This window comes from Periplaneta americana, chromosome 1 (genome assembly GCF_040183065.1).
Source record: "Periplaneta americana isolate PAMFEO1 chromosome 1, P.americana_PAMFEO1_priV1, whole genome shotgun sequence".
Lineage (NCBI taxonomy): Eukaryota > Metazoa > Arthropoda > Insecta > Blattodea > Blattidae > Periplaneta > Periplaneta americana.
The window spans coordinates 11681831-11703944 of record NC_091117.1 but is presented as its reverse complement, the minus strand read 5'-3'; the positions used below and the strand labels follow the sequence as shown (position 1 = coordinate 11703944).

Below are 22114 nucleotides of genomic sequence, written 5' to 3'. Positions count from 1 at the left end.
CAACATTTCAAACTGCAAATTCTTTACTGTACTTACTATAAAAACAACGAGTTAGAAGAGAGATTCCAACTCGTTATATAAAACATGCTTTGCGATCGACATTTCTTTACCGCATAGAAGATAGTCAACTGAAAATAGCGGCTCATTTCAAACGTTTTGGTGAAGGTAACATTAGTGAAATAGAATTTTAATAAGTCAATTAATATCTATTTTATTGTATTAGAATACTTTATTTCTTCTAATCTCTATATACTTTCTTCTAATCGTGTAACAGTGAATTAAATCCCACTCGAGTTTTGATTTTCTCTAGATAAATCAAAACCTCTAGTGAGATTACTGTTGATAAAATTTTCCAGTCAATTTTTATATGTTTGCACTGTGACCTTTTAGAATGATTCTATTCCTTTTTCTATGGCATCTTCTTATCATAATAATAACCCTAAGTTTAACTGCACTGAATTTACCCCATGGATGGGGAAATTTGGGTGTAATGTGTATTATTGAAGTAAAAAATGCTTCAAAGTCCTTATAAAATCCAATTATCCCAGCCATGGGTTAGTGTATGTATCCTAGAACAGAGTTGAGAGGTTAGGTAGACATTTAAAAAATTTAATTAGACCTAACAAGATAAAAATATCAGACAATATTTAAGTTCTTGTTAAGGATTATTTCGTATTGTAAGTTTATTTCAAACTCAACAATAGGATTTTATTCTTCCAACAATAATTCCTTGCTACAATTCGCCTTAAACGCTCTCGTCAACAATTGAGTAGCTTAATATCAAAGACGGACATCTGTTGTCTCCATAGTTTTGATCTAGAGCCAATTTTTTAATTCACAGTGTTCTTTGTAATATTTAACACAATTTATTTTATAAATGTAGCGTTAGAGTTTGCATATGGTTTCACTGTAACTAGAAAGAGCATGAAAAATTGTATAAAAAACTACAGCTATCCAAATTTCGATTGATGTCAGATGTCCGTCTTTGATATTAAGCTACTCAATTGGATTTTCACTCAACACAGTATTCGTTATAGCACTCCACTGACGGCAATGACAATTTACTTGGACTATTACGAACAACAATGAACTGTTAATCTTAACTAATATTTACAAAGCACTACTTACAAATCAGAACTATCAGTTCTCGGTTCACAGTTCTTCTAGCTCAGTCACTCGAGTTCACAGTATCTCGAACCACAGTCCTTCAGAGACAGTTCGCTGTACTCGAACTCAGGTCCCTCCAACTGCAGTCCACTGCACTCGAACTCAGGTCTTCGGATGCTGGCACAGTTGCGGACGCACACTCGAGCCGAACTCCGGTACGCAAGACTGGCTTGCTTGCTCTGGCTTACTCACTGACTGGCTGACTAATCAACTGAAAACTGCTCGAGTTCGCTGGCGTTTCTTCTTTTATAGCGAAATCATAGTTGCGAGAAATTTCTACAGGTGTGCAGAGAATTATCTGGATATCTCCACTTCGACGGACTTCTCGAAGAGTCGGGAGGGTCCGTCCCCCCTTTTCCCGTACGCAGCAGTTGCGCGCGCACTCTCTCTCCACTCTCTCGCCGCGTAGGCCCTTTCCCCTTTCCCCGCCGCGCGCCGTCCCTCAGTGCTCCGTGAAGCCCGCGCGGTCTGCTCTCTTACGGGACGCTGGTCGTGAGTTCGAATCTCACGTCGCTGTCACAGTATTTTTAAAATATCATCTATTAAAATGAGGGACAGAAAATAGTTGGGATGTTTGTATTTTACCAATCCATAATTTGTTGAAATAAATTAATGAATTGTGTTAAAATTCTGCACTGTCTATTCTTTGAAGGTACGTTGGCTATTCTGAATGAAACAAAACACACACATTAATTTGAAGAATTGGATATAACTTGCGTACGTATTAAGAAAATGATGTTATAGGAACTATAAGAAGAGGAAATGACACGATAAAACATTATCCATGACTGGAATAAACGTTGAAAAGCAGAAAGAAAATAAATAATTAACATAACAAATTGACAGCAAGTGTTTAACATATATCAAGACTAAGGCCGGGTGCACACAGAATCAGACGCGGCGCGACGGTCGCGAGGAGACACAAGGCGACACGAAGAGACAACATCGAATGACTGCTTGAAGTTCGTCGCGAGGAGACTGTCTGATAGCTGCAGTGTACTGCGCATGCGTTAGTAGTGGCTATGATTGCACGCTTTCCTTATCTACAAAAAATACTATTGTTGTGTAGTGCACATTATTCATAATGGAGCTCGATGCGGATAAATTAGTTTATCCATGACCATAACGAAAAACATGCCTTTACTAAATACTTTTGCGTTTGTAAAGTAGGCTTTTATTCAACATTACTTTATTTCACTAGTGAGATAAAGACTTTACGTCACAGTTTGTACTTTATCTCACAGTTCATTAGTATTTTCCTAGAACCCGGGTACACTTTTCCATTGAACTATTACTCAAGAAGTTAATATATTAGTTACTAGATGTCACTATATATAAATTCTAAATTATAGACATCAACTCAAAAAATTTTGAGTGACCACAAGGGTCCTGAATACAATAAACATGTACAATAATGTGATGTGATACATTAAAGAAAAAAGAAAGTTAATTGTTGAAGACAAATATAAGTTGATTAATTGAAATAGAGATGATGATGAAATAGTTGAAGAGAATCCTTGATAATATTTGTGAAGTTCCTTAAGATAATTCTTTATTACCATTTCTTAAATATACATACACTCAATCTCCTTCTCTTTTCTCTATCTGCTACGTCGTAATTTGTACATTACATCCATATCTAATATGCATCTTTTTAAAATTTTGTAATAATTTACCTTTTGGGATGCGAGGAGACTTGAACCTACGAAGTTGGGTTTATAGGATTTTAAAACAACACGCGTTAGCCAACTGAGCTAAACAGACACGATGATTAAAATGTGAAATTATTTTAATCACATTAGTCCCATGAACACTTCTAAATAATCCCTGAAACTTCAAAAAGACGAAAATACACGTTTAAAGTGAAAAAATATATATTAAAATTATATAATTAATTATAATTTGCTATTTATCCAACGCCTTAGATACCATTCTTTACTAATCATGGCCTCCTACATCATGGCCTACCTAGTACACGTATTGATTCTAAAATCCATGCCATGGTATGTGATTACATGAGGATTTATTTTCAACATATTTTCTTTTATAAAACAGAATTTTTCGTTATGGTCATGGATAAAAATACGTATGGTACTTGTGAGCGTGATCTTTATTGCACTTACCTCACAAGTACCATAAATAACTATGATTTAATACAGGAAAGATACATTCTGTACAATCTTTGAAACAATATCACGAGAATAATGTGGTTTCTGAAAATATGTGAAAAACTGCAAATGAGATGAAAGCACCAGGTGAATAATAATTTATAATAATAACACTGCGTAACAAATGTTAACATTTTTTTTGCGCTAGACATGTGATATATGTTTTCTACATAATTTGAGCCTCCTGAATACGAATACTGTATGGCAATAAAAACAGTTGTTGGTTACGGTTTTTGAGAAATTTTGGAATTTATATCTATTCAAAATATTGTTTTATATAATGACAATAAGGCTAAATATTCACTGCTCAGAAGATTACAGCTTTCTTTTTCTGCATTTTCTTTTACACTGGGCATCAGGTACATCATGAGCTAAAGTCCAACAATAGTCTGCTAGCATATTGGTACTCCATTGTCCTTGGTATCTTTTTTCCATAGTTGAAATTTCTTGATGGAAGCGTTCATCATGCTCATCACTGAAATCGCACAATTCTCGGGAAAAAAAAGTCAAGATGTGAGTGAAGGAAGTGAATTTTCAGGGAAATTTTACAACCCCTAGTTTAATACGCCAACAGTAAATTTTTCACTAGTTCTTCATAGTTCTCACTTCTACAGTTATCCAGAAAATTAATTCAACCTCCTTGAATGCAATCCAGACGGCTGTCTCTTTTCCTTCCAGCAAAGATTCAAAGTAATTGTCCATTATTTCTCTAATTTGTGGTCCATTGAGAACTCCCTCTTTTATTTTTGAACCACTAATAGCAGGAAATTTTAAGGAATGCGCGCTGGTCCGAGTCCTCATGGGGGAAGAAATTTTCTCATGAAATTTCGGCCAGTGTATGGGACCGGTGCCCACCTAGCATCGTGATGCACTTGGGGAGCTACGATAGGTAGCGAAAGCCAGATATAACGACTGGGGAGATCATCGTGCTAACCACACGATACCTCCATTCTAGTTGGATGATCGTCCACCTCTGTTTTGGCATGTGGACTTGAGGCCAGCAGCCGGCTGGTCGGTCTGGGCTCTTCACGGGGTATAGCGCCACGGATTATTAATAGCAGGAAATTTTTCCTGGATATTTTTTAATGCTTCAGTTTTATAATTTATCCCTTTAACAAAATTCTTCATTAACCCTAACTTATTGTGTAAAAGGGGTAAAATTACTTCGCTTTGAGGTACAAGGGGTTGATGTATAACATTTTTCTTCCTTGGCTCTAGTGATTGTCGTTTTATTTTATAATGCTTATCTCGAGCGCGAGTCCACACCTGTGGAGTAACGGTCAGCGCGTCTGGCTGCGAAACCAGGTGGCCCGGGTTCGAATCCCGGTTGGGGCAAGTTACCTGGTTGAGGTTTTTCCCGGGGTTTTCCCTCAACCCAATACGAGAAAATGCTGGGTAACTTTCGGTGCAGGACCCCGGGCTCATTTCACCGGCATTAACACCTTCATTTCATTCAGACGCTAAATAACCTAGATGGTGAAAAAGCGTCGTAAAATAACCCATTAAAATAAAATATCTGGAGCGCGACTGTCCAATTCGTACAGAAAGCAGCAAAATTGTGTGTAGCCTAATTGCATTCCAAAAAGCATTGCTACAACCTCCAAATCCGCACATATAAACCATTCGTACTTTGAATATTATCATTAAAGCACACTTTAAAGAAATAGCCTACACGTCCTAGACAGAATACTAACAGCACAGAAATATCCTGGTAAACTAAAGCGTTTTCATACGGCGAACCTTTTCTTCCCCTCCAAATGGAACCGAAAAGGGCAATAAAACAATTTCCGCTTCTAGAAGTGGTTTTGACATGGTGATATATTGCAAAATATAAACTACAGTAATGTAATTAAGCTCACCGTGAAAGAAATGCACATCTCAAGTAAAATCAGGTAAACTCAAGTGAATTTATACCGCGAACCTGTTTCACTCCCTCGTAGAAGGGCAATAAAATAATTTCCCTTTCTACAAGTGCTTCTAACATGGTGCCCTACATATACTACATTTGTTTTCACATAATGGGTCTTCATATTTGTAAAACAAAATAGTTACACACGAAATGCGGTGATTTTTAAATAAAATGCTTAAAAAATTAATTATATTGTGCATCTCGAAAACCCGAAGTGATGGCACATTTTGCTTGTTATTTTTTAATTCAGGATGTCTAAATTATTAAGAATTTGTTAGTTTTATGTCTGGTGCAAAATGACTGTTGACCAGTGTAATTTGTAGTAAGCCCAATTCTCTGCTCTGAACTATCACTCATTATTGATTTAATATATTATTTTTCTTTATTGTGAGTCGTGAAGTAGTCATAACATAAAAAATGACGTTTGTGCAATACATTTTAATTTTAAGACTCTTTCAATCGTATAGCCTAGATTTTTAGGAGCTTGCGTCCTTAGGAAATAATAAGCAAATGCAATAGAATTTTTCATATAGACAGTCCTCTATTATTGACGCCGTTTTCTAGCCTAGGCCAGTTTTTCAAATCCACACAGCCAACAAATCAGTTGTCGCGAGCAGACAGTTTTAAGCTGTCGCGAGGCGTTGTAAAGCAAAACGTAGCTTCGCGCCGCGTTCTGATTCTGTGTGCACCCGGCCTAACATTCGTAACTTTCACGTGATGATGTCAGGAACGATATACCCATCACTGATTTCGCCTACGAAACCATTAAATACCTCCCACATGTCTCGGATGTTATTTGGGCTGCCTAAACAAAAATTAATGGCTTAAATTAGGTACCACCGGCAGCACTGCAACCGCCACTATTCATAGAGCAAGACCACCAGCAACACCAACTACCACCGACAATACATCAACTACCACCTTCAACACAACCACCATCACACAACTGCTACCGCCAAAACAACCATCAGCGCCAACATAACCATAACCACTGTCAACACAATCACCACCGCCAACGCAACTGCTACCGCCAAAACAACTGCCACCACCACCGCCAACGCAACCACCACCACCGCCAACACAGCTGCCACCACCACCGCCAAAACAACCACCACCACCGCCAACACAACCGCCGCCACCACCGCCAACACAACCACCACCACCGCCAACACAACCACCACCACCGCCAACACAACCGCCACCACCGCCAACACAACAACCACCACCGTCAACACAACCACCACCACCGCCAACACAACCACCACCACCGCCAACACAACTGCCACCACCACCGCCAAAACAACCACCACCACCGCCAACACAACCACCACCACCGCCAACACAACCACCACCACCGCCAACACAACCGCCACCACCGCCAACACAACAACCACCACCGTCAACACAACCACCACCACCGCCAACACAACCACCACCACCGCCAACACAACTGCCACCACCACCGCCAAAACAACCACCACCACCGCCAACACAACCACCGCCAACACAACCACCACCACCGCCAACGCAACCACCACCACCGCCAACACAACTGCCACCACCACCGCCAACACAACTGCCACCACCACCGCCAAAACAACCACCACCACCGCCAACACAACCGCCGCCACCACCGCCAACACAACCACCACCACCGCCAACACAACCACCACCACCGCCAACACAACCGACACCACCGCCAACACAACCGCCGCCACCACCGCCAACACAACCACCACCACCGCCAACACAACCACCACCACCGCCAACACAACCGCCACCACCGCCAACACAACAACCACCACCGTCAACACAACCACCACCACCGCCAACACAACCACCACCACCGCCAAAACAACCACCACCACCGCCAACACAACCGCCGCCACCACCGCCAACACAACCACCACCACCGCCAACACAACTGCCACCACCACCGCCAAAACAACTGCCACCACCACCGCCAAAACAACCACCACCACCGCCAACACAACCGCCGCCACCACCGCCAACACAACCACCACCACCGCCAACACAACCACCACCACCGCCAACACAACCGCCACCACCGCCAACACAACAACCACCACCGTCAACACAACCACCACCACCGCCAACACAACCACCACCACCGCCAACACAACTGCCACCACCACCGCCAAAACAACTGCCACAACCACCGCCAACACAACCACCACCACCACCGCCAACACAACCACCACCACCGCCAACACAACCACCACCACCGCCAACACAACCGCCGCCACCACCGCCAACACAACCACCACCACCGCCAACACAACCACCACCACCGCCAACACAACCGCCACCACCGCCAACACAACAACCACCACCGTCAACACAACCACCACCACCGCCAACACAACCACCACCACCGCCAACACAACTGCCACCACCACCGCCAAAACAACTGCCACCACCACCGCCAACACAACCACCACCACCGCCAACACAACCGCCACCACCGCCAACACAACAACCACCACCGTCAACACAACCACCTCCACCGCCAACACAACCACCACCACCGCCAACACAACTGCCACCACCACCGCCAAAACAACTGCCACCACCACCGCCAACACAACCACCACCACCACCGCCAACACAACCACCACCACCGCCAACACAACCACCACCACCGCCAACACAACCGCCGCCACCACCGCCAACACAACCACCAACACCACCAACACAACCGCCGCCACCACCGCCAACACAACCACCACCACCGCCAACACAACCACCACCACCCCTAACACAACCACCACCACCGCCAACACAACCGCCGCCACCACCGCCAACACTACCGCCGCCACCACCGCCAACACAACCGCCGCCACCGCCAACACAACCGCCACCACCGCCAACACAACCACCACCACCGCCAACACAACCGCCGCCACCACCGCCAACACAACCACCACCACCGCCAACACAACCACCACAACCGCCAACACAACCGCCACCACCGCCAACACAACAACCACCACCGTCAATACAACCACCACCACCGCCAACACAACCACCACCACCGCCAACACAACTGCCACCACCACCGCCAAAACAACTGCCACCACCACCGCCAACACAACCACCACCACCACCGCCAACACAACCACCACCACCGCCAACACAACCACCACCACCGCCAACACAACCGCCGCCACCACCGCCAACACAACCACCACCACCACCAACACAACCGCCGCCACCACCGCCAACACAACCATCACCACCGCTAACACAACCACCACCACCGCCAACACAACCGCCGCCACCACCGCCAACACAACCACCACCACCACCAACACAACCGCCGCCACCACCGCCAACACAACCACCACCACCGCCAACACAACCACCACCACCGCCAACACAACCGCTACCACCGCCAACACAACAACCACCACCGTCATCACAACCACCACCACCGCCAACACAACCACCACCACCGCCAACACAACTGCCACCACCACCGCCAAAACAACTGCCACCACCACCGCCAACACAACCACCACCACCACCGCCAACACAACCACCACCACCGCCAACACAACCGCCACCACCACCAACACAACCGCCGCCACCACCGCCAACACAACCACCACCACCGCCAACACAACCACCACCACCGCTAACACAACCACCACCACCGCCAACACAACCGCCGCCACCACCGCCAACACAACCACCGCCAACACAACCACCGCCAACACAACCGCCGCCACCACCGCCAACACAACCGCCGCCACCACCGCCAACACAACCGCCACCACCGCCAACACAACCGCCATCACCTCCAACACAACCGCCATCACCGCCAACACAACCGCCGCCACCACCGCCAACACAACCACCACCACCGCCAACACAACCGCCGCCACCGCCAACACAACCGCCACCACCGCCAACACAACAACCACCACCGTCAACACAACCACCACCACCGCCAACACAACCACCACCACCGCCAACACAACTGCCACCACCACCGCCAAAACAACTGCCACCACCACCGCCAACACAACCACCACCACCACCGCCAACACAACCACCACCACCGCCAACACAACCGCCGCCACCACCGCCAACACAACCGCCGCCACCACCGCCAACACAACCACCACCACCACCAACACAACCGCCGCCACCACCGCCAACACAACCACCACCACCGCTAACACAACCACCACCACCGCCAACACAACCGCCGCCACCACCGCCAACACAACCGCCGCCGCCACCACCGCCAACACAACCGCCGCCACCGCCAACACAACCGCCACCACCGCCAACACAACCACCACCACCGCCAACACAACCGCCGCCACCACCGCCAACACAACCACCACCACCGCCAACACAACCGCCATCACCTCCAACACAACCGCCAACACAACCGCCGCCACCACCGCCAACACAACCACCACCACCACCGCCAACACAACCGCCGCCACCACCGCCAACACAACCGCCGCCACCGCCAACACAACCGCCACCACCGCCAACACAACCACCACCACCGCCAACACAACCGCCGCCACCACCGCCAAACAACCACCACCACCGCCAACACAACCGCCATCACCGCCAACACAACCGCCATCACCGCCAACACAACCGCCGCCATCACCGCCAACACAACCACCACCACCGCCAACACAACCACCACCACCACCGCCAACACAACAACCACCACCGCCAACACAACCACCACCACCGCCAACACAACTGCCACCACCACCGCCAAAACAACTGCCACCACCACCGCCAACACAACCACCACCACCACCGCCAACACAACCACCACCACCGCCAACACAACCACCACCACCGCCAACACAACCGCCACCACCGCCAACACAACCACCACCACCGCCAAAACAACCGCCGCCACCACCGCCAACACAACCACCACCACCACCAACACAACCGCCGCCACCACCGCCAACACAACCACCACCACCGCTAACACAAACACCACCACCGCCAACACAACCGCCGCCACCACCGCCAACACAACCACCGCCAACACAACCGCCGCCACCACCGCCAACACAACCGCCGCCACCGCCAACACAACCGCCACCACCGCCAACACAACCACCACCACCGCCAACACAACCGCCGCCGCCACCACCGCCAACACAACCACCACCACCGCCAACACAACCACCACAACCGCCAACACAACCGCCACCACCGCCAACACAACAACCACCACCGTCAACACAACCACCACCACCGCCAACACAACCACCACCACCGCCAACACAACTGCCACCACCACCGCCAAAACAACTGCCACCACCACCGCCAACACAACCACCACCACCACCGCCAACACAACCACCACCACCGCCAACACAACCACCACCACCGCCAACACAACCACCACCACCACCAACACAACCGCCGCCACCACCGCCAACACAACCACCACCACCGCTAACACAACCACCACCACCGCCAACACAACCGCCGCCACCACCGCCAACACAACCACCACCACCACCAACACAACCGCCACCACCGCCAACACAACCACCACCACCGCCAACACAACCACCACCACCGCCAACACAACCGCCACCACCGCCAACACAACAACCACCACCGTCAACACAACCACCACCACCGCCAACACAACCACCACCACCGCCAACACAACTGCCACCACCACCGCCAAAACTGCCACCACCACCGCCAACACAACCACCTCCACCACCGCCAACACAACCACCACCACCGCCAACACAACCACCACCACCGCCAACACAAACACCACCACCGCCAACACAACCGCCGCCACCACCGCCAACACAACCACCACCACCACCAACACAACCGCCGCCACCACCGCCAACACAACCACCACCACCGCTAACACAACCACCACCACCGCCAACACAACCGCCGCCACCACCGCCAACACAACCACCGCCAACACAACCGCCGCCACCACCGCCAACACAACCGCCGCCACCGCCAACACAACCGCCACCACCGCCAACACAACCACCACCACCGCCAACACAACCGCCACCACCGCCAACACAACCGCCATCACCTCCAACACAACCGCCATCACCGCCAACACAACCGCCGCCACCAACCGCCAACACAACCACCACCACCGCCAACACAACCGCCACCACCGCCAACACAACAACCACCACCGTCAACACAACCACCACCACCGCCAACACAACCACCACCACCGCCAACACAACCGCCGCCACCACCGCCAACACAACCGCCACCACCGCCAACACAACCGCCATCACCTCCAACACAACCGCCATCACCGCCAACACAACCGCCGCCACCACCGCCAACACAACCACCACCACCGCCAACACAACAGCCGCCACCGCCAACACAACCGCCACCACCGCCAACACAACAACCACCACCGTCAACACAACCACCACCACCGCCAACACAACCACCACCACCGCCAACACAACTGCCACCACCACCGCCAAAACAACTGCCACCATCACCGCCAACACAACCACCACCACCACCGCCAACACAACCACCACCACCGCCAACACAACCACCACCACCGCCAACACAACCGCCGCCACCACCGCCAACACAACCACCACCACCACCAACACAACCGCCGCCACCACCGCCAACACAACCACCACCACCGCTAACACAACCACCACCACCGCCAACACAACCGCCGCCAACACAACCGCCGCCGCCACCACCGCCAACACAACCGCCGCCACCGCCAACACAACCGCCACCACCGCCAACACAACCGCCGCCACCACCGCCAACACAACCACCACCACCGCCAACACAACCGCCATCACCTCCAACACAACCGCCATCACCGCCAACACAACCGCCGCCACCACCGCCAACACAACCACCACCACCACCGCCAACACAACCGCCGCCACCACCGCCAACACAACCGCCGCCACCGCCAACACAACCGCCACCACCGCCAACACAACCACCACCACCGCCAACACAACCGCCGCCACCACCGCCAACACAACCACCACCACCGCCAACACAACCGCCATCACCGCCAACACAACCGCCATCACCGCCAACACAACCGCCGCCATCACCGCCAACACAACCACCACCACCGCCAACACAACCGCCACCACCGCCAACACAACAACCACCACCGTCAACACAACCACCACCACCGCCAACACAACCACCACCACCGCCAACACAACTGCCACCACCACCGCCAAAACAACTGCCACCACCACCGCCAAAACAACCCCCACCACCACCGCCAACACAACCACCACCACCGCCAACACAACCGCCACCACCGCCAACACAACCGCCACCACCGCCAACACAACCACCACCACCGCCAACACAACCGCCGCCACCACCGCCAACACAACCACCACCACCGCCAACACAACCGCCATCACCTCCAACACAACCGCCATCACCGCCAACACAACCGCCGCCACCACCGCCAACACAACCACCACCACCACCGCCAACACAACCGCCGCCACCACCGCCAACACAACCGCCGCCACCGCCAACACAACCGCCACCACCGCCAACACAACCACCACCACCGCCAACACAACCACCACCACCGCCAACACAACCACCACCACCGCCAACACAACCGCCGCCACCACCGCCAACACAACCACCACCACCACCACCAACACAACCGCCGCCACCACCGCCAACACAACCACCACCACCGCCAACACAACCACCACCACCGCTAACACAACCACCACCACCGCCAACACAACCGCCGCCACCACCGCCAACACTACCGCCGCCACCACCGCCAACACAACCGCCGCCACCGCCAACACAACCGCCACCACCGCCAACACAACCACCACCACCGCCAACACAACCGCCGCCACCACCGCCAACACAACCACCACCACCGCCAACACAACCACCACAACCGCCAACACAACCGCCACCACCGCCAACACAACAACCACCACCGTCAACACAACCACCACCACCGCCAACACAACCACCACCACCGCCAACACAACTGCCACCACCACCGCCAAAACAACTGCCACCACCACCGCCAACACAACCACCACCACCACCGCCAACACAACCACCACCACCGCCAACACAACCACCACCACCGCCAACACAACCGCCATCACCTCCAACACAACCGCCATCACCGCCAACACAACCGCCGCCACCACCGCCAACACAACCACCACCACCACCGCCAACACAACCGCCGCCACCACCGCCAACACAACCGCCGCCACCACCAACACAACCGCCACCACCGCCAACACAACCACCACCACCGCCAACACAACCGCCGCCACCACCGCCAACACAACCACCACCACCGCCAACACAACCGCCATCACCGCCAACACAACCGCCATCACCGCCAACACAACCACCACCACCGCCAACACAACCGCCACCACCGCCAACACAACAACCACCACCGTCAACACAACCACCACCACCGCCAACACAACCACCACCACCGCCAACACAACTGCCACCACCACCGCCAAAACAACTGCCACCACCACCGCCAAAACAACCCCCACCACCACCGCCAACACAACCACCACCACCGCCAACACAACCACCACCACCGCCAACACAACCACCACCACCACCGCCAACACAACCGCCGCCACCACCGCCAACACAACCGCCGCCACCGCCAACACAACCGCCACCACCGCCAACACAACCACCACCACCGCCAACACAACCGCCGCCACCACCGCCAACACAACCACCACCACCGCCAACACAACCGCCATCACCGCCAACACAACCGCCATCACCGCCAACACAACCGCCGCCATCACCGCCAACACAACCACCACCACCGCCAACACAACCGCCACCACCGCCAACACAACAACCACCACCGTCAACACAACCACCACCACCGCCAACACAACCACCACCACCGCCAACACAACTGCCACCACCACCGCCAAAACAACTGCCACCACCACCGCCAAAACAACCACCACCACCACCGCCAACACAACCACCACCACCGCCAACACAACCACCACCACCGCCAACACAACCGCCACCACCGCCAACACAACCACCACCACCGCCAACACAACCGCCGCCACCACCGCCAACACAACCACCACCACCGCCAACACAACCGCCATCACCTCCAACACAACCGCCATCACCGCCAACACAACCGCCGCCACCACCGCCAACACAACCACCACCACCACCGCCAACACAACCGCCGCCACCACCGCCAACACAACCGCCGCCACCGCCAACACAACCGCCACCACCGCCAACACAACCACCACCACCGCCAACACAACCGCCGCCACCACCGCCAACACAACCACCACCACCGCCAACACAACCGCCATCACCTCCAACACAACCGCCATCACCGCCAACACAACCGCCGCCACCACCGCCAACACAACCACCACCACCGCCAACACAACCACCACCACCGCCAACACAACCACCACCACCGCCAACACAACCGCCACCACCGCCAACACAACTGCCACCACCATCGCCAAAACAACCACCACCACCGCCAACACAACCACCACCACCACCAATACAATCACCACCACCAGCACAACAATAACCAGCGCTACCACAACAAACGCTGGCGACAGCACTGGGGTCCCTGATCCCCTCTGCCAACTGCCAACACAGTAAACACTAATGTCATCACCAACACAGTAGTAATCAATAATTTGGACATCTTCACTAACACTGTATCATTATTACGTCACCACCATCATGATTCTCACCATCCCACATTTCACCCCCATCCAGCACATACAGCACGGAATGTTGAGAACGTTAGAAGCGAAAAGCTGCGTGGAGCCAGCTTCCAAGGCTGCAGGTACAGACTGGTGCATCTGTATTTATTTACAATAGCCGTTGTTTATGCCGGGCTACCCCACGTCTTCCAGATGGGGCAAGGAACCGCAAATTAATTGCGATGGCGGAAGTTTCGTCATGGAAGCAGGTGCGTCGTGTCTCTTGCGTCCCGGCGCTTCTGGGAACCGCCTTGTACCAAGGTCCGTGTAAACTACATCGAGTGTTTAAAGTCAGCAATCAAAACATTTGCCCATGAAACATGTGTTTCAACTCCATAACCCTCTGCCCGATTTTCACGAAACTGGGCAGCCATGAGCTTCAGCAGTGCGACGGCGCGGCGGCTTCCAAAATTGTATCAGAGGAGTCGCAGACTTTCCGGATAGATAGAGTTCATATCCCTTCATTGACTGTATAAACTGTAAACTGGGGAAACTTGTCTACAAAAAGAAAAGTTTTAAATCATATCAAATGCATTGAATATACGGGGTAAACCGTAAGTAATGTCATTAATTTCAGGGGTTATCTTTGAGATATTTCAAACAAAATAGTTTAAAAGAGTTTTGTTTCCTTTTCGAGATAAAATAGTTATTTATGGTACTTGTGAGGTAAGTGCATCTTTATTGCACGAGTGGAAAGATTTAAGCACGAGGCGTCAGCCGAGTGCTTAAATTACACGAGCGCAATAAAGATCACGCTCACAAGTACCATACATAATTTTATCCATGACCATAAGGAGAAATTCTGTTTTATAAAAGAAAATATGTTTAAAATAAGTCCTCATATAATCACATATAATGGCATGGATTTTAGAATCGATACGTGTACTAGGTAGGTCATGATGTAGGAGGCCATGATTAGTGAAGAATGGTATCTAAGGCGTTGGATAAATAACAAATTATAATTAATTTTATATAATTTTAATATATATTTTTTCATTTTAAACGTGTATTTTCGTCTTTTTGAAGTTTCAGGGATTATTTAGAAGTGTTCACGGGATTAATGTAATTAAAATAATTTCACATTTTACTTCTGTAAACTTAAGAGGAATATTAAAACTTAATTAATCATCGTGTCTGTTTAGCTCAGTTGGCTAACGCGTGTTGTTATAAAATCCTATAAACCCAACTTCGTAGGTTCAAGTCTCCTCGCATCCCAAAAAGTAAATTATTACAAACTAGCCGTACCCTTGCGCTCCGCTGCACCCGTTAGAAATAAATATAAAGTAATTACATAATTAAAATAGGACATTTGATCCAGGGAACATTCGTGTTTGATAGAAGGATAAATCGTTTAATATGTTACTTAATTTAAATTGTATTAAAAAATTAAAATGCGGTCATTTTGATCCACAGACCACTCATTTTGTCATAAAAATTATTTTAGGAAATACAGGAAACGAATGTACAGAATAGCCTATCAAGTTTTCTGTCCATAAGAATCTATTTTAATCTTACCTGTCCTCGATTCACTCAGAAGTTACTGTAATAACATTATAGCATTATGCCCATCTAGAGAAACTACACTTTCCAATGGTGAATTAATAATTAATTATACAAATCGGTTAATTTAGCTTCCGATATTACTTCATACAAACACAGAAACATTCTCTGTAGGCTATGTTTCATAGCTTTCGATTGTTGTTGTCCAAGGCCCCTTATAGACGAAGTCATTTGTTTTTTATTTCATTACACCGCCTTAGATGGCGTTGTTATTGTAATTTTGAAACTCATTTATCTAATTAAATATCAGTCCTATCAAAATTTTTCAAAGAATAAAACTTATCGGAAATTATTGTTAACTTTTTGTTACTTTTGTTATGTAATATTTTTCATGAAAGTTAATAAGGGAGATATTTCGATTTATTCAATTCAAACCCCCTTATAACGCCCCTTTTAAATAATATATTTTGAATGTCATATAGCCTAAATTCTAAGTCACAACGAACTTAATTTATATTCCAATTTTCATATAAATCGGTTCAGCCATTATCGCGTGAAAAGGTAACAAACATCCAGACAGACATATGAACAAAAATTTCAAAAAAGCGATTTTCGGTTTCAGGGCGGTTAATTATATATGTTAGGACCAATTATTTGTGGAAAATCAAAAATTACCAGAAAAATTTCGGCTACAGATTGATTATTAGTATAGATTTAAAAAAAATACACATTAGATATGGATGCAATGCACAAATTACGACGTAGTAGATAGAGAAAAGAGAAGGAGATTGAGTGTATGTATATTCAAGAAATGGTAATAAAGAAGTAGAGGTAGTGACATCTAGTAACTAATAATATACTAACTTCTTGAGTAATAGTTGAATGGAAAAGTATACGTGTGTACCCGGGTACTAGGAAAATACTAATGAACTGTGAGATAAAGTTCAAACTGTGAGGTAAAGTCTTTATCTCACTAGTGGAATAAAGTAATGTTGAGTAAAAGCCTACTTTACAAACGCATGTTTTTCGCAGTAGTCATGGATAATAGTTATTTATGGTACTTGTGAGGTAAGTGCATCTTTATTGCACGAGTGGAAAGATTTAAGCACGAGGAGTCAGCCGAGTGCTTAAATTACACGAGCACAATAAAGATCACGCTCACAAGTACCATACGTAATTTTATCCATGACCATAACGAAAAATTATGTTTTATAAAAGAAAATATGTTGAAAATAAGTCCTCATGTAATCACATACCATGGCATGGATTTTAGAATCGATACGTTACTAGGTAGGTCATGATGTAGGAGGCCATGATTAGTGAAGAATGGAATCTAAGGCGTTGGATAAATAACAAATTATAATTAATTATATAATTATAATATATATTTTTTTTCATTTTAAACGTGTATTTTCGTCTTTTTGAAGTTTCAGGGATTATTTAGAAGTAAGTGTTCACGGGACCATTGTGATTAAAATAATTTCACATTTTACTTCTGTAAACTTAAGAGGAATATTAAAACTTAATTAATCATCGTGTCTGTTTAGCTCAGTTGGCTAACGCGTGTTGTTTTAAAATCCTATAAACCCAACTTCGCAGGTTCAAGTCTCCTCGCATCCCAAAAGGTAAATTATTACAAAATTTTAAAAAGATGCATATTAGATATGGATGTAATGTACAAATTACAACGTAGCAGATAGAGAAAAGAGAAGGAGATTGAGTGTATGTATATTTAAGAACTAGTAATAAAGAAGTAGAGGTAGTGACATCTAGTAACTAATATATATTAACTTCTTGAGTAATAGTTCAATGGAAAAGTATACGTGTGTACCCAGGTACTACGAAAATACTAATGAACTGTGAGATAAAGTTCAAACTGTGAGGTAAAGTCTTTATCTCACTAGTGAAATAAAGTAACGTTGAATAAAAGCCTACTTTACAAACGCAAAAGTATTTAGTAAATGCATGCTTTTCGTTATGGTCATGGATAAATTGTTTTATATGAAACATTTCTACTCCTAGCTTGTTTTGAGAAAGCTATTGATTTAATTTCCAATTTTCTCAATCAGTTTTCATGCACAGATATGTTTTGTAGAAAAAAATAAGCGGGTATACTGAGACTTTTCGCCTTTCTAAACTAGGAATATGTCTGTTAGATAAAATTGTGATTTTCATAAATACGACTGTGAGAGACTAGTTTACTTTATTAGCTTAAGGGTTCGTAGCAAGATTTTGAAGGGTGTTTCATTCATTAAATTTAATACTGTAATACAGTGATGTCAACTGATACCCATAGGAGCAAGCGCGCGCTTTAGAGCCCAGGAGAGCCTGAGCGATTTACAGAGGAAAGGAAAGAGACAGACGAAAGAGGTAGTATATGCCGCTTGGTCGAGCTATATATAGGGATGGCCAGTACTGATTCAATAGATAAAGGGAAGAGAACTTATTAAAACTGTATCCATGTTAATTTTTAGATTTGTCTGAGAAGTATAAGTGCATTATAAGAATGTAAGTTTTAATTTTAATGTTCATTTTTCACAAGTTTGCATTTTTATTCAAAAGGAATATTTTCTCAACTTCTTTTTACAGAAAAGTGAAATTTTCAGATATGTTTGTTTAGTAGCCTTACAGGCAGTGGCGTAGCGTCAATGTAAGCTAAAAAGCTTAGCTTCTCCAGTTAATAATAATTTCATAATAAACCTGCAGTTTATGGAGAAAATTATTTATTAATTTTAATAGAATTTATATTTACGCGTTAAATATTGTGATGCGGCAGCTCAGGATGATTTGTGATGCAGCAGTAAACAAGAAGCCTGCACACACCAGCTTCCAAGCAGACTGGTTTCTTCTGTGTAATCCACCCCGCAGATTTTCCATCCCTTTGTAACTAAACTACCCTAAGGCTCTCAAGGCTCGCAAGAAGCCAAGAAGCTAGCTTTAACAATTAAAATAAGTAGTTTCCGAGTTATCCCTTTTCGTCAGTTGTGTTCAGTTGAAGTGTTAGTGTGCATTGTGGCTGATGTAATAAATAATGAGCGAAATAACAGTTCCTGACACTAATTTACTTGAATTTTTAGGACAATTTTATTATCAAGACTGACTTACGAACAAAAGTGTGATTTAAAAAACAAATGACCGACTCCCTTGCTGTCAATGAAGGACACAACCAAAAGACAGACGCATACTTACGTAATGATACTAATACTGTATCTATTGACCGTTAATATTGTGATTTCTCTAAGTATGACAGGGAGTGAGCTAATGTTATACGTTTACGTGTCTATTTGTTAAGAGATATGTGTAAACCGTGAAATCATATTTTACTACGTACCATTTGAGGTCATGCCTTATTGGTGTTACGAGGTTCCAACCAATCTTCGACTGCTGACTTGAAATTGACTACTATTTATTTTAAGACTGTATTTTTGTAATACGTTTTCTCGTATTGCATGAAAGACAACTTGAGTTAGCTTCCCCTGCTCAAAATTTCATGCTACGCCACTGCTTACAGGTACTAAAACAATGTTTTCGTAAATCTAATATATCGTAAATATACGAGTATATTACTGAAGATAGTGTATTAAAATGTTTGAAAATATTCGCATGGAAAATGTTTGTAAGGAAATGAATTAGCAAACCAAATACTGTTACATCACAAACAAAATATAACTTATGTGCCTATGTGTTGGTAAAACGTCAGTTCTATAGCTTCAGCAGATTTCGAGATAATATTCTGATAACAGAAAATTGCGCACCAATATCACCTAAAAGCATAATGCGATAAGAGTTTTATTATGTAATATTAGTTACAGTTAAAATATATACCTAGACAACTTTGCTTTGTACTATAATATTGTTTTGATTACTTTTATAAGGCTAAAGATACCATCAATATCAATTTCAACTTATCATGTCATATTCAGTGTCTTTCTTTGGGATAACACTTTCTTTATATTTAATTCAATTAGTACAGCATAGTTGTAGTTATTATGGAATTTGTGTGAATATTCCTTCTTTACTCTTTATTATGTTATTAACGTTTAAAACACAACTGCAATATTAGGCTAAGAAATAGGTGTTAGTACTTTTGTTTTACAGACAATATAGAAAATAACAAACAGAAAGAAGCCACATAAAAATAACGACATAAAATTTCACGTTCCGTTTAAAGTTTGTGCACCACTGTTTTCTTAATCCAACAGGCTGCTTATTCCTCCTACCATACCTAGCGCTTAATGCCCGCGCACGACGTCAAGGTCAGAAAACTGCGCTTGCTTTGACATCACTGGCGTAATACAATGATGTGAAATTTAAACTTCTCATAAACGATTCTAATAAACTGACTCACTTTTTAAAAATGTATTATTTACACATTCTTGCATTTTCGTATGTTACAGACGCCTCGGTGCCGACTACGGCGCCCTGCTCGGAGTGCGTGAGTTCGTTGCTTCGTTGCTGCCGGCTCAGCGAGGCGGCGCCTGGCTTCTACCCGACCGCGGGGTACTACACCCCGCTCCACACCCCCCGCCCTGTGCGACCCTACACCAACAGTAAGCACAGCCTTCAGTTTTCACTTACAAGGAGAGGACACGCTCTGTATATCACAGAATTAAATAAGATTTTGTGACATGAAAGTATAAGACGTACTGTTTGAAGTCATACCTGGTATGGGTGGCCAATGACCCCTCGTTTTGAAAATATTGGCTATTGTTTGTGACATACTTCCGTTAGGTGTCTTAATAGGAAAACATTAGACTGTGGAACGGCGTAGCTCATATAGTTGGATGCTGAGTTGTCATCCAGACAACTTGAGTTCGAATTCTAATGCCTTCTCATTTTTTAAAGCTTGATATTATTATTATTATTATTATTATTATTATTATTATTATTATTATTATTATTATTATTATTATTATTATTATTAATTTTTTTATTCACTTTCAGTTGTCAGCTCCTATATTCAAAGCCATGTTGAAATATGCGTGGTATGCATCAAAATTAATAAACGAATGAGAAGTGTTTGTGAATGTGAATGATATCTGTTTCGCAGCAGAAGTGCGGAAAAATGTGTGTGACTGTGGACAACCTTCTTTCATTTGCTGTGCATGGTGCAGGAAATATGTATGTTTTGTGTGTTTTATGACATTTATCATAACGAATCGGGACACAAAGAAGTGGAATAGCTGGTACAGAAACAGAACAGACACTAGTGACCTGCCTACATGAGCAACATTTCATTGTCTATCCTTTACAATACAATGTTAGCTAATTATAATTTATATTATTATATTGTACCGAAGTACATATGATATTTCCATGCAGATATTCTGCGTCATCATACGATGAAAGAGTAATGGAACGGAGAAAAATTCTCTCCGGCGCGGCGCCGGGATTTGAACCCGGGTTTTCAGCTCTACGTGCTGACGCTTTATCCACTAATGGCGAAGTGCATCAACATCGGTTAAAAACGCAGTAATCATAGATTACGAAACGACGGTTAAACAGAACCGTGGTTAAAATGTAATTTCTGTGCACCATTCATAATC

The 22114-nt window shown here is 46.5% G+C and overlaps 1 protein-coding gene across 1 annotated transcript in view; it reads left to right on the top strand.

The window, feature by feature from the left end:
* Positions 1 to 22114, top strand: part of LOC138705736 (H2.0-like homeobox protein) — an 80471-nt gene that overhangs the window by 16417 nt on the left and 41940 nt on the right. Inside the window, exon 2 of the mRNA XM_069834348.1 lies at positions 20966 to 21118. Coding sequence (XP_069690449.1) covers positions 20966 to 21118 — 153 coding nt within the window. The remainder of the gene's footprint in view (positions 1 to 20965; positions 21119 to 22114) is intronic.